Here is a 14,663-nt window from a genome sequence, read left to right as displayed (position 1 = left end):
TCTCAAGAGCATTCTGACTGTAGGAGAAAGCACAGCAGCCATAAAATAATTTTACCACTGGTGCTGAGGGCAGTTGAGGAAGAGCCCAACACCCCGATACATAGAGAGCTGTATCCAATGTTAGTCCTGCTGAGAGTAGACCTATTGAAATGAGTAAACCTAAGGTAGTCATGTTCATTAACTTCTGTGGGTCTCCTCTGAGTAGGACTAGCATTGGGTATAAGGATGGCACAATGTGTCCTTGTCTACATATGTAGACATACACACTAATGGAACACACATAGGTACGTTTAACCAAGAGTCACAGTGTACCCTGACTTGAGGTTTGCTTTTCTTAGAAGGGCAATCAGGTGCAAGATAACAAGCCAAAGTTTAGTGCAAGTATGGAGAACTACTGGCACTCATGTATAATTAGGCTCTCTAGGCTTCCCCCACCTGGCTTCCAAGACCAAGCTGCACCTTTTCTGGGAACCTGCTAAAACGCAACACAGCATCTCATTGGCCTGAATCTTCTGCCCTTCTTGGGCCCACGGCTCAGTGTACCTGCTCCACATCTCCTGGGGCTATTGGAGAATTGTCAGCTATTTGTCTTCTACCCCTTGAATTCTCAGGTTTGATCTCCTGGTCTACTACTGTGTTCCTGCAGCTTAAGTTTATTATTCAAATGAAGTTATTCTAGGTTTTTTGTTTAATTCGTTCTCCTGCCAGGTTAACCTTCTCCACTATTTCAGTGGTGTTGCTTTTGACTGAATCCACACGCTCGCTCAGATTGTCTAGCGTTGTCACCCAGCAATCTTTTAAGTTCCTCTTTAAACGATGAATGTTGTTGCAATAACTCCCCCTTCGCTGCGTTAGTCAGCATTGCCAACGTTATTGGGGCTTCCTTGGAAGGAGATAAACTCCCTGTTTTGGAAATGTCTTTGGGGGTTCAGATGTACCGGGAATATTGTTGCAGAAAATGCAATTGCAGATTAAGGAAGGCGGATTTGGGATTCCAGATTTGGAATTTGTATCATCATGCTTATTTCTGGGCAATTATCGGACACTGGAGACCTGCTGATGGTCTTAATCTCCCGTGTTGGGCAACCCTAGAGCATACATATACCGGTATAACACTCTTGGTTGGGCGGACAGTATTAGGATAAAAATATTTGAAAGTTCCAACAACTCCTGAAACAATTTAGTCAGCTAATGAAGGCTGATGCTGTTTTCAGGGCCTGCAGCATTCCTAGAACCTTCAGCTTTTAAAGTATGCTGAAACCTCATGTTATCAGTTCTGCCTTTCCCCACTATTCTACCGCAAGCACAGAGATACTGTTTATTAAGCTGCGGGTCACTTTAGGCAGGCTTTGAGGTCCATTTTTACTGGGTGAGCCAGGTTGCTCCCTCGTTACGCCAGCATCTAGCAGGCACTGAAGCGCTGTCCCCTTATACATTTTCTGAAACTTTTTTTTTTTCAGATTTCTCTCTCTCTCTTTTGCTGCTGTTGCATAATAAACTGGGCAAATCTGTGATTGCGAAAGAGTTCAGCTAACCACAGAAACGCTGAGAGTACAGCAATTAACCATAGCAAAGAAAAGTTAGCAGAGAAATTAAGCTAGTAAACAAATGTGTGTTAAAAGTTTGGGACTCCTCTAATCATGTACCTCTGGCCACCCGGAGCTTGCCAGCTCTTATGACTGGGGAAGCTGTCTGCTTGGCTTACGTAAATAGGAACTTGGCTTCCCTTGTTATTGTTCTTGTTTGCTTTCCTTTGCTTTTCTGAGGACCAACTTCCCTTCTCTTCCCCTGCTCGTGTTCCAAAAGACAGGATGTTCATTCTCCGAAATTTCTTGAATGCAACAGCAGTTTGAGCCATTTCCTGGACATGTTTTTTGCTTTCTGCAGGAGTTCCTATGCAATGGCTGAAGCTATGCCCCCAATGCCGTCTTGTTTCAAGGTTATATCAGAAGACGCAGCAGAGTAGCTCAGGGACACCATGTCAAGAGTAGTGCAAATCTACAGCCTGGTGATCAGTTAGATTCCTAACTGCCTCTGAAAGGCCAAAGTACGAATGCATCGCAAGATGGAAAACCCGCTAGAGGAAAGGGTTTTCCGTTTTGGAGGTGCTTCGCAAAACGAATTTGCTATGGGCTTGCTTCGCAAGACGAAAATGTCTTGCGATTCCTGGGGGTTTTTTCCCCTCCCCCCCTTTTTCCCAAGCCCCTAAGCCGCTTAACAGCTGTTCGCTAAGCCGCTTAACAGCTGATCGCTAAGCCGCTTAACAGCTGATCTAAGCCTCTTATCAGCTGATCTAAGCCGCTAATAGCCTTTTAGCAGCTAATCCGCTAATCCCTTAAGCCTTTAATAGCCGCTAATAGCCTTTTAGCAGCTAATCCGCTAATCCCTTAAGCCTTTAATAGCCGCTAATAGCCACTAAACCGCTAATAGCGCTAATCCGCTAATGGGCTTGCTTCGCAAGACGAAGAAAACTGCAAGACGAAGAGACTCGTGGAACGGATTCTTTTCGTCTTGCGAGGCACCACTATAATGGCGGGAGTATCCTGTCCTTTTTTCAGCCAGAACTCACCAGAGTGCAGTTCCAGCACCTCTCAGGTTGGCGCCATTGTAGGCCAGCACTCCACCCCCCCCCCAAACTTCTTGCCTTTACATACTTCAGAGAAGCCCCAGATGAACATTCAAGTCAAAATTGCAACTGGCCAGTGTGTTACTCCTTTACTCCACCTAGCTGCTAGCCACTCCTAGCTGTAATTGGTAAAACTACGGATCGGGCCAATTTGTATTTCCTTTTCTTCAATCCGTCTCCCATGTAGTGAGCCAGTGTGGTGTAGTGGTTAAGAGCAGTGGACTCGTAATCTGGGAAACCAGATTCACGTCTCCGCTCCTCCACATGCAGCTGCTGGGTGACCTTGGGCTAGTCACACTTCTCTGAAGTCTCTCAGCCCCACTCACCTCACAGAGTGTTTGTTGTGGGGGAGGAAGGGGAAGGAGAATGCTAGCCGCTTTGAGACTCCTTAAGGGGAGTGAAAGGCGGAATATCAAATCCAAACTCCTCCTCTTCTTAGTGGCGGCAGGCTTTAAGCTTTTCAGCCAGGCCTCCACCATTGCCCATGCACACGTTTGCGTGAGGACCCTTCTGAGCTACCCTAGCCATACGCCTGAATCTAAGAGAATGAATGAGGAGGGAGTGCATTTATTCGACCTACACCAGAATCAGGGGTGACCCCCAAACCAGCTTTCTGTAGTTTTTAGCACCTCCGTGGGCGGTGAATGCAGCTGTTGTCAAACTGGCACGTTTTCAGGGCTGCCCCAGTAGCCTGGCAACTTACTGTAACAACTTCATGGTGAGTTCCGGCACCTATTTTCTTGCGAGGGTGGGGAAGCAGTGGTGGTGGTGAGGTACACTAAAGAGAGAGTGCCTTGTGCCTGCATGTGTGGTCAGTGTGCATGCTGTATATGTGTTTGTTGTGTGCAACATGCATGGTGCTGGTGTGAGTGTATATTTGCCGTATGTGTGATGAATGCACATGTGGGTGCAAGTGATGGAAGCCTGCTGGGAAAGGTTAGGTAAAGGTAAAGGGACCCCTGACCATTAGGTCCAGTCGTGACCGACTCTGGGGTTGCGGCGCTCATTTCGCTTTATTGGCCGAGGGAGCTGGCGTACAGCTTCTGGGTCATGTGACCAGCATGACTAAGCTGCTTCTGGCCAACCCGAGCAGCGCATGGAAACGCTGTTTACCTTCCCGCTGGAGTGGTACCTATTTATCTACTTGTACTTTGATGTGCTTTCGAACTGCTAGGTTGGCAGGAGCAGGGACGGAGCAACCGGACCTCACCCCGTCACTGGGATTCGAACTGCCGACCTTCTGATCGGCAAGTCCTAGGCTCTGTGGTTTAACCCACAGCGCCACCCGCGTCCCTGCTGGGAAAGGTTAGCCACCCATAATAAGCCTTCCCCATATCTACCACATGTTAAGTTGGCTGTTCCGTATTCACTCTTTCCCTGAACACCATCTGTTTAAAATAAGGTCTCCAGCAGTTGAAAGGAACACCAAACTAAATATGTGATGTCTCATTTAAAAAATAAAAAGTAATAACAGAGATTTGACTGGAATGGGGTTCGGGGCACAATGGAACAACGAGAGCTGGGATGACAGCATGTGAATGAAGAATACTCGGTCTGTTTAGGGTCTTTGCTGGGCACATTTAATTGCATTACTTGTTATCCTAGACTTCAGTTGGCAAAGTATGCCTTGTAAAACACAATTGGAAAAAATGAGATTGGGGGCTTTGGAAATTTCTTTGTTTGACATCAGGAAAGCGTGACTCAGGCTTTGGAGAATGCGGACCAAAAATTGCCCTGCACAGGAAGGACAGAATTCCCAGAAAAATTATGCATAAAGGAAATGCCAGGCTCTTAGTGTAGATGGCCATGCAAAGGTCTCTGGGCAGGAATCCAGATTCACACACACTGAATTTGTGACTGTTTTAATCTTTGTCAATAATGAAGTTTCCCCCTGTACTACATCTTAAACACAGCACACACTGGCGAAATGGATGTTAATTTTTCTATAATACAGACATTTGCAATGACTTAAACACAGTGGTACCTCTAGTTACGAACTTAATTCATTCCAGAGGTCTGTTCTTAACCTGAAACTCTAACTAGAGGTGTGCTTTCGCTAATGGGGCCTCTTGCTGCCACTGCGCCGCTGGCACACGATTTCTGTTCTCATCCTGGGGCAAAGTTCTCAACTCGAGGTAACTCTTCCAGGTTAGCAGAGTTTGTAACATGAAGCGTTTGTAACCTGAGGCATTTGTAACTCGAGGTACCACTGTATGCTTGTATCATCTTATATTCAGAAGGCCTTTCTGCAGCAAAATCCAATCCATCACTACCATCTTTTAACTGCTAGCTGAAAGAGAGGTTTAGGAAGAGAAGGGTTTCATTTGCTCCAGCAAGACCTTTCGGTGCATTGTGGTGAAAACTGGTTTGCATCTAAATGGTAAATGGAGCAGCTTCTTCCCATTAGTAGTCCCAGAATGAAATCCTACTTGTTTTGCAGTTTTAGGGCACCACGAAACAGCATTTTCATCAGATGGTTCTCTCAGTTATCTGCATAAATTTGCAATTTGCTGTGCTATCAATACATTGTAGAAGTTGTCTCGTTTGGAGCACTTTGTCAGCAGCACTGATAGTGCTGAAATTTGAAAAAATTAAAGGTTCTGAATATGCATTTCCCCAGCTCACAGTTCCCAGATATATTCCAAGAAGATCTCACTTGTCCTGAAATCCTTTGTGTACATGGAATTTAAATGAAAAGTATTATGGGTTTATGTGCCAGGTTTGTGCTTGTGCAGTCTTACATTCATTAGGTTAGGCACTCAAAGCCAGCAGCGATGTTGGTACTTGTTCAGAAGTTAATTGCTTTGATCCTTATCTTGATGACACTCTGGTTTGTAGACTAAAACTTTAAAAAATGGAAATGTAATTTACAGAGCAGTACCTTGGCTCCAGTTGTGAGCAGTCAACTGCACCTGGAATTTCCAAGTTTGAAAAAGTCATGTATGCCTCAAGAGCATACATGTCCTGCATGCAGCCCAATCTTAGCAAATAATAGGCGAGCAAGGAATAGATGCAGGTGGGCTTGTGGGCAGTATGGCTGAGGGAAATATCTTGCCAGAGACCGTGCTGACTTTCCTGTCCCCCACACTTAATGGTGTTGAAGAACATGCATGCATCTTTTAAACTTTCTTGTATAAAGAGTCGCATGCAAAAAGCATTCTGAGACCATATGAATATAAATATTAATAACTAATACACACACACACACAGAGAGAGAGATTCTCCAATAATGCTTTAAATTGCTGGTTTGATTCCCAGTCAAGCTGATGGGAGTTGGCTCATTGCTGACATCAAATGCAGAGCCATCCCTGCACCACATGGCTATGACTCCTCTTGCATAGACCTGTAGGTTTCACATTAGAGACAAAACACTGCTATTTAGTCATTCTAAAGTGTTTCGTCTCTTTCTTTTTCTATTGGCCCTATTTTCATCTAAGGAATGTCGGAGGGTATGGATGGAGAAATAATGTGATCTGGTATAAGTCAGATTCCATTGTCCCTATGTGATTCCTCAAATCATAACTGTGGGCCCATCCTTATACCCTCTTTTTAAATGTTAGTTACTTAGACCAGTGGTTTTCAACCAATGTGTTGTGGCACCCTGGGGTGCCTTGAATGATGGTCAGGGGTGCCACAGGCAACCCTGGCCTCTGTCCCTCTTTCCTTCCCTCCCTTCCTCTGATGTCCTCTCGCGTCTCTGCCTCCCAAAGGCTTGCACAGCTGTTTGCTGCAGCAGCCCTGCTACAAGCTCCCCAGGCAAATGGTGCCTCTGGGGCTGGCCAGGGGGTGCTGGTTGCCAGGAGCTGAGGTGACCTCGGAGTAAGCAAGTAGGCAAGGGAGCCCAGCCAGCCATTCCACCAGCCCTTGCTGTTGGGAATGGACAGAAAAGTCCCAGGGCCCTGTGGGGCAGTGTGAGGAGGCACCTCTCTTTGTGGCAGGGGGGCAGCTCAGAGACCAGGGGCGGCAGCAGTGGCTGCCTGGAGGACTCCCAAGGAGAGGAGGCTGAGGGAACACTCCACAAAGGAGGGTGTTTATAAAAAGGGTAAGAGGCTGCCAGCTCTGCAAGCAAGGGGTGACATATCTGTGCTCCTGAGCCCCACAGGGGTGCTGAAGAAAGAATGTAGTTGGGCAAGGGATCTGTGGACTCAAAAAGGTTGAAAACCTCTGACTTAGACTAGTAAGGTAAATAAAAGAGCTTAAAATGGTTCGTTTGATATTCTTCCACAGACACTATGTGCACAAACTATGGGATAGTATACAACACAAGAGATTGACTTTGCTGTTTCTATATTTGTGTTTGGTTCACATCTTTGGTTTTGTAATCTACTATGTGATTTCCAAATGCCTTCTGTTATTCCAGAGTTTGGTCTTGGTTTAATTTGCTGTCTCACTTGGGGGTCTTACATCTCTCAGAAAGTATCGCTCAGTATAAGATTACAAATTCCAAGGATTCGTTGCATACTGTAAACAAAATCAAAAGGTGTTTGGTTTCTGTGCCTTCTGTTTAAATGATTGTTTGCAACTGACTCAAAATACATTCCTGAGAGCTGAGCAACTGCTTCCATAAAAAAGTACAATAGCAGGGATTTATCTCCCTTTTCCCTTCAAGAGTGAGGCACCCAATTTGTGTCAGATCATATCCAATCACAGGTGCTTTTTGCACTGATACCAGGAAGATGATGCTATGATAAATTATATACCTTAAATGGAACCTAGACAGGTTTACTATGAACAGATCTAGCACAAACTAAATTAATTCTCAACCAAGGTAATCCAGATATTGTGCAAAGTATTTGCAAAAGAACTCATCCTCCTGCCACCTGTTTGATCTTGAGATTTATCTATTTAATTGGTGCTAAATGCATATAAGAGCATGAATCTGTTGCAAGGATCATCTAGTTCACTGTTCCCTATCCTATAGTGGTCAACCATATACTCCTGCTCCCTCTGTGGCAATCAAAAAGTATCACTGCTTCTGCCTGCAGTCTGAAGTGAAACAGTCCAGAATTTCTACCAGCTTAGTTTATCACTTCATTCTGAGTAACTGAAATTGAGGGTTGAAACTTCCATAGAGGGCATGTGCTATTGTCAACTGCAATCCTATACACACTTAGCTGCTGGTAAATCTCACTGAACTCAGCTGGTTTACTTCTGAGTAAATGTACAGCAGACTTGCCCTGTAAATGCCATAGCTCTTTCCTAGAAACTGATGGAAATGCACAAAAGACAATAGCAGGCTTTACTTTCAGAGACTTGCTTTAAGAAATCCTTCCACCATCTTGGAAAGTATGCAGTCCTAAATTGTACAAATGGAATTCATTGTGACTTTGCTTTGTGCTAATACGTTTGGGACTTGGAAGTGCGTGGTATGCATTAGAGACCTCTCTGCGGAAACAGTACCTTTGTGCAATTATTTCTTGTAACCCCCTCCCCCAGAAGAGCCCCCCCCTTACAGCTGATGAAATCTTGCTCTAAAGGTCTCCACCTTAACTTTCCATAACAGACGATGCAGCAGATGAGTGACCACCGCTACGACAAGCTTACAGTTCCTGACGACGCTGCAGCAAACTGTATATATTTAAACATTCCTGGCAAAGGTCACATCTTGTTGCACCGAGCCCCTGAGGAATATCCAGAAAGTGCAAAGGTAAAAAAGCAAATAGAATAAAAGCTCCTTCTTATAAGGTGCCGATCAATGCTAAACTAATAGTGGCTGTGTAAGGGAAGGTGTGGAACGTTAGCCGTGCCTTCAAATACTAGCCATTTCCACTCCCCCTTGCACTGAAATGCTTCTGTGCGTTAAAGAGGAAAAGAGGAGTGGAAAGGTGAAAGTTTTATGTGCATGGTGCTAGCAAAAAAAATTAAGCAATGGGTCTTGTGCCGTGAATTCCAACAGCTTGTCTTAGCTGCTCCAGGTGATGGCACAAAGGTTGCCATTTCCACAGTGGCATAGCGTGGGGGGTGCAGGGGGGCCCGGCCGCACCGGGCGCAACATCTGGGGGTTAGGGGCGCAAATCCACGGGTTAGGGAGCGCAAATCCACGGGTTAGGGGATGCAAATTACTTGCCTTGCCCCGGGTGCTGACAACCCACGCTACGCCACTGCATTTCCAAGGATGTACCTGAGTGCAGAGCATTTTTGTATCATTCACATGTGTTTTCATAACTAAAGCATAGGAGACCTGGTCACAGCTCCTGATGCTTAAGTTGATCCTTCATAGGTCTTGTAAGTTTCCCATCATCTCTGCTCTGTAAAGGATTCACAGTGCAGGTTTGGGATACTTGCTGCTACTGTAGTACTGTTTGGTTTAATCAGTTCTGTAAGTGATGCCGACACATGCTGCGATTTTTAACCACCTGATAGTTGTGCCTTGGTTTCCTTGGTTCGCACCATTAGTGCACTTGCATTTTTAGCTCCGATGAATCATTTCCCTGTATCCCCTTTCCAGTTTTAACAATTCGTTGGACCGAGAGAGGTTTTTAACCAGGCCTCCAGAAAGCGCTCCCCCTAAAGGCCTCTTTTTAGCCCTCATCAGACTGAAATATGTGCTCCCAGTGTGATCTGAGAGCTGTAGATTTGTGTGTGTGAGAGAGAGATTTCCAAGTCAGAACAGCGGGGGTGGGGGGGGGAGGCATAAGTGAATATGGAACCAAAGCACAATTTCAGTAGCGCAACCTCTTATTTAAATACCTAGAAACCGTTTCTGTGAAAGTAAGAAATTCGCAAATATAACACCTTTTCCCTCTTGTTTCTTCCCTCCCCCATAGGTCTTCGAAAAACTGAAGGACCACATGTTGATCCCTATAGCAAACACAGAGCTTGAAAAAATAGATGGGGCGCTCACTTGTTGTTCTGTCCTTATTAATAAAACTTCACAATTATGAGTTTACAGACTTCCTCCCGTGTAACTGGCAATAACGTACATGCAAGGCAGACGAATCTGTACCCACTTTTTATTGGTTCCCTTGACAATCTACTGTACCACTGTGCTACTAACCTTTGTTTACAATGGTGCCCTTTCAGGTGGTAATTAAGGTGTGTGTGTATATATATATCTCTGCTTTTTTTTCTGATGTAAAAGGACTCTGCTGCATGTTTGTCTGGACCATTATGACGATTAGTGGTTTATATAGTTGGTGTGAAACTGATCTAGAAAGCAGACGTAGGGGGCCACATCTAACATTACTTTTAACTGACACAAACCTTATGACCCAGGTCTTAAATGCTACTTTATAGAGTGCTCAGGTGCATATTGTGTACATTTCATTCCCAAGGCATGCTTTAGGTGCAGGATTCCAAATGGATGAAGCAAGTCAAGTCCCCTTAACGGCACATGCGGACAGGTGCTAGACAAAGTATAACTTTTAGAATTTAGCCTCCCTTCACACAAGCCAGCTTTATTGCTGTATTGTGTCCAGCAGTATGCTGATGACTGCCTACCTTGTACCCCAATGTAATATACAGGGGTTAGGGGCCGATGGTCCAACTCTTTGCTTCTGCTGATGTTGACTTTGTCACGGGAATTTCAAATTTGTTCCCATAAGGGCTTTCTCGTCTTCTTTCCCCATTGATCTGCCTATCTTCCATCCCAGGTATTCATGGCAAAAAAAAAAAATGACCTTTAGAAATAACAACAAAGCTATGGGTTATCTTCATGTTAGAAAAGAGAAATGGCAGAAGAAAGGGGATAATTATCTCTTCTCCCGCCTGACCACTTTTAAAAACTAAATATTGGTCTTCAAGCATCTTTTTTTACCTTCTGGAGAAAAGTTATGGTGCTGTATATTTTCTCCCGTGGGTAAAAAAGCAGCTTGAGGAGGATTTCGGGGGGGGGATGGCTAGATGTGAATAGCTTTAGCAACCCCTCCCCTGCTTATTCCTCCACTTGGACTTGAAGATATCCACAGCTGTTTTTCTTTACAAAAGGACTACATGTGACTGCCATGTAACTTCTGCCATGTAACTTCTATAACCTCAGGCTTGAGCGATAGCTGGGACATAAAGGGCTCAGAGTAATACCAATGCCTTTAACTGGGGATGCATTAAGATGGATTTCACGCCCTCAAATCAGACTGTTACACTTTGGTGGCCTCTAGTCATTTCCCCTTGAATTTTGGGATGCTTGCTCATTAAAGCAAGATCTTTGCGCCTGTGTTAGGTGGGTTGCTTTTGTGCTTTGCTGAAAGCATCTGTTGGGATTGAAATTTACATAGCGTGCCATCACGCATGAGGCTTATATTAGTTCTTGCTTCAATCCATTTTTAATGTAAATGTGAAATCTACGTTGGCCGCAATACTCATGTTGCAAAGGCCTCTAATGAACATCTATAGCTGACATTGGTTCTGACGTCTGTGCTCATTAAGAGTAATGCAGAAATCAGCCTCGGTTTTATTCATCCCTGACTTTTTCTCTTTTGTTCTGTGTCTCGTTTTTTCTTCTCCTTCTCCCTCCCCTTCTACCTTTGCCTTCCGTTTCTCTTGTCTTCTCTCTTCCAGAAATCCCTATTATAGGTAACTAAAACAAAAGAAATTCAGTAGCATCATGAACCTGGGCTTCTGTGTAGTCCTTTTTAGAGTACCAGCTGCAGTGTGAAATGTACTGTGTTTTATTATTCCACAGTATTGTGTTGCTGCTCATGCCATGGAAGTGCATTAGAAGAGAATCGTGAGCAGAATCTATTGCAAACGGCGGGTGGCACCTAGAGAAAAAGTGTTACTGCAGAGGAGGATTCTCAGGGGGATTTCATTCTGATAGTCTTGAATTTCAGCAAGGCTACTGTATCCTAGAAGCTGAGACAATGGTCTCTTTGTTTATCCACTGGATAGGCAGATAGCTCATAAATAAATCTTATATCAATCTTTGTTTTAAGAATAATCCATGTGTTTTTGTGAATCTCAAACTTAATGTTCTGACACCTGTACAGTCGGCCTTAACAAATGATGTTAACAAATTTCACCTTCACCAATTTTGCTTTACTTTTCATGGAATTTTGTTTTGTTTTGAATTTTCGTTTGATCAGAGTTCTTCTGAGAGCCAACAGTGAACTTCCTGGGAAGTTTCGGTTGTGAGAAAGAGATTGCGGGAGTTCTAGCTGCAGAAGTTTTGCTTTGGTTTTTTACTGTGGTGTATTCCTTAGAATAATGGGACGCGGGTGGCGCTGTGGGTAAAAGCCTCAGCACCTAGGGCTTGCCGATCGAAAGGTCGGCAGTTCGAATCCCCGCGGCGGGGTGCGCTCCCGTTGTTCGGTCCCAGCGCCTGCCAACCTAGCAGTTCGAAAGCACTCCCAGGTGCAAGTAGATAAATAGGGACCGCTTACTAGCGGGAAGGTAAACAGCGTTTCCGTGTGCGGCTCTGGCTCGCCAGAGCAGCGATGTCACGCTGGCCACGTGACCCGGAAGTGTCTTCAGACAGCGCTGGCCCCCGGCCTCTTGAGTGAGATGGGCGCACAACCCTAGAGTCTGTCAAGACTGGCCCGTACGGGCAGGGGTACCTTTACCTTTACCTTTATTCCTTCAAATAAGGAAGAGAGTTGTCTTCCAGCAGGCTGCCATGACTACTCTGTCTAAGCTTTCAGGTTGTTGTGCTCAGAACAATGAATATCTTGGATGATTTTTCTAACTTTTAATTGTGTGACTGTTTACTATGGAATTCAGCTGAAAGAAATATTTCTTATGGTAAATTCCGCAACACGCTTAAGGCCTTAGTCATATGTTTTTTCACCACACACACAAAGAATATAGACAATTGCATTGTCTTGAAACCTGTTATGTCATTTCAAAGTATGGAGATACTATCTAGCTTAAGTAGCGCTAGGAACTCTCCAAGGGCTGACATACGGTCTGAGTATTTTATCAACTTCCTGGTTAAGGCCACTATTCTCCAGTGCTAATTCTGTCTAGTTGCTGAGGTGTCATGGAAGGAAGGAAGACTGGGTAGCCGAGTAATAAGGAAAGAATCTCTGAAACTATTTAACCATGTAGGGAATCCAAGAAATGTAAACTGGAAAATGCTACCAATACCATCCTGTTGCCTTTTAGAAGGATTAAGTATACTTAAAAACTCTCTGGTTCGTGATTCTTTTGCCCTTTCATTTCTCCCTTTTGATGAGAAATTATACTGCGTCTTATTCACTTGTCAGGTATTGCTCATGTTCCATCAAGCCAGAAGCCTTAGAATGAGTTTACATGAAATTTGTGAAGTGAAATAAGCATTCATGAAAGAGGCAGTGCTGATTCATATGGGAAGGGTTTTATGCGGTAAAGGGAATTAATATGAAAGCAATGCATTTCTTTCACCATTTGGAATTCAGTTTATAAGAGAGAGAGAAAATAGTGGAAGAATTGCAGTGATTTTTGTGACAATATATCCCTGCAAGGAAAAATGAAATAAAAACAGCTGCAGAAACCCACTCTTCAAGAAGTCATAATCTCTCCAGCTGAAGGAGGAAAGAGGAAGAGTTATGAAGTCATCTTCACCAAACACAAGCCCCACAGCCCAAAGGATGAGAGTTCTGCTCTGTTATGTTTCAGTGGACGCCCTGTCAATCAGTCAATCAGTCTCCTTTACTGGCATGCAGGGACCACTTGCCACGGAAGTAAAACCTGCAAATTCTTGTGAAAGGGTCTTCATCTTTGATGCTTTCGTTTGTCTCTGCATTCCAGCTTCAGAGCTGTGTTGTCAGTACGCCAGGCATATATCTTTCTAATTGAAGACTTGTAGATTATGTTTCTCATCTGCTTTTTGTGTATAAATTTGTGTGGTGGGTTGCCTCTGCCGAGCTTTTGATAGTTCATTGAAGGCTTTTTGGGCACATAGTTTAATTAATTTTATTTATGGATAAATTCGTATGTTGCGCTCCAAAACCAGTTTCTGTATTGTTTCCAAAACAAACAAACAAAAATGGATTGCTATGCCTGATTATGCAACAGTTCTAGGATTGCCAGCTTTCCTGATTTTTATCATTATGGTTTAGGAAATTACTATCACCCCAGTATCAAGAAACATCGCTCCACAATGGGGGGATTTTCAGAATTTAAAGGGTGTTAATGTAGAGTGAGAGAAACTCATTTAGATCTTTATATGTGTGCATACTTTGTATTCTTCCAGCAGGTACATTTCCCTTCCGTTATTGTGTGCCACATGGAAGCATATGTAAACACTTGGAAATCTATGCTCCAGAATCAATGTTTTGCAGTTCAACTTTGTAGCGTAGCAAATTCCTTTCTGAGGCTGGAACTAGACTCTACAGCTAATGCAGAGCTATTGCCAAAGCCAATTCTCCCCTTCAATATCTAGAGGTTTGTAACATAATCACAATAAGTATCCTTATATGTTATGGGTGGGGTTGGGGAAAAGGAAAAAGGGTATGGAGCTGTTGCTTTCAGCTACTGCTCGCATCTTCCTAATTTTGGCCTGAAGCACTGAAACTTCATCTAAATAATTATTTAAGCCTATGTTTGGCAGTTGTACAATCTGATTGCCCATTGTACAATCAGTAGACTCAAATGGTAAGAGCTTTCTTACACACCACTGCTTCGAATTTTGTTATTGAATATTCCATTATAGAAAATAACCATGTATTTAGAAAACTGCTATTTCCATTGAGGGTAGTTCAGCCTGGCCTCCTCTCAGTCCTGATATGTTGTAAAATTCTATCAACGTGTATGTTGGGGGCATTTTTTTAAAAATGGCCCTTAACCCTTTCCCTGAAGTGTAGTCTAGATTGGTAAGAGTCCATTTACCACCTGTTGATTCAGCTGGTAAGGTAAAAGTAAAGGACCCCTGGACAGTTTAGTCCAGTTAAATTTGACTATGGGGTACGGTGTTCATCTCTGCTTTCAGGCTGAGGGAGCTGCCATCTGTCTACAGACAGCTTTTTCGGGTCATGTAGCCAGCATGACTAAACCACTTCTGCTGCAGCAGGACACCATGCCAGAAGCCAGAGCGCATGGAAACGCCGTTTATCTCCCCGCTGCAGCGGTACCTAGTTATCTACTCACGCTGGTATGCGTTCAAACTGCTAGGTTGGCAGGAGCT

At 44.0% G+C, this 14,663-nt stretch overlaps 1 protein-coding gene across 5 annotated transcripts in view; it reads left to right on the top strand.

The window, feature by feature from the left end:
• Positions 1-11,778, top strand: part of DDAH1 (dimethylarginine dimethylaminohydrolase 1) — a 117,019-nt gene extending 105,241 nt beyond the window's left edge. For all 5 annotated transcript variants that reach the window (XM_083445065.1, XM_083445064.1, XM_083445067.1 and 2 more), the window contains 2 exons: positions 8,130-8,273; positions 9,394-11,778. In XM_083445065.1, coding sequence (XP_083301191.1) covers positions 8,130-8,273; positions 9,394-9,510 — 261 coding nt within the window. In that variant the 3' untranslated portion in view covers positions 9,511-11,778. The remainder of the gene's footprint in view (positions 1-8,129; positions 8,274-9,393) is intronic.
• The last annotated feature ends 2,885 nt before the right edge of the window (positions 11,779-14,663 follow it).

The sequence above is a fragment of the Podarcis tiliguerta genome (assembly GCF_965153285.1).
Source record: "Podarcis tiliguerta genome assembly, chromosome: 6".
Lineage (NCBI taxonomy): Eukaryota > Metazoa > Chordata > Lepidosauria > Squamata > Lacertidae > Podarcis > Podarcis tiliguerta.
This window is presented reverse-complemented; position numbering and strand designations above follow the sequence as displayed.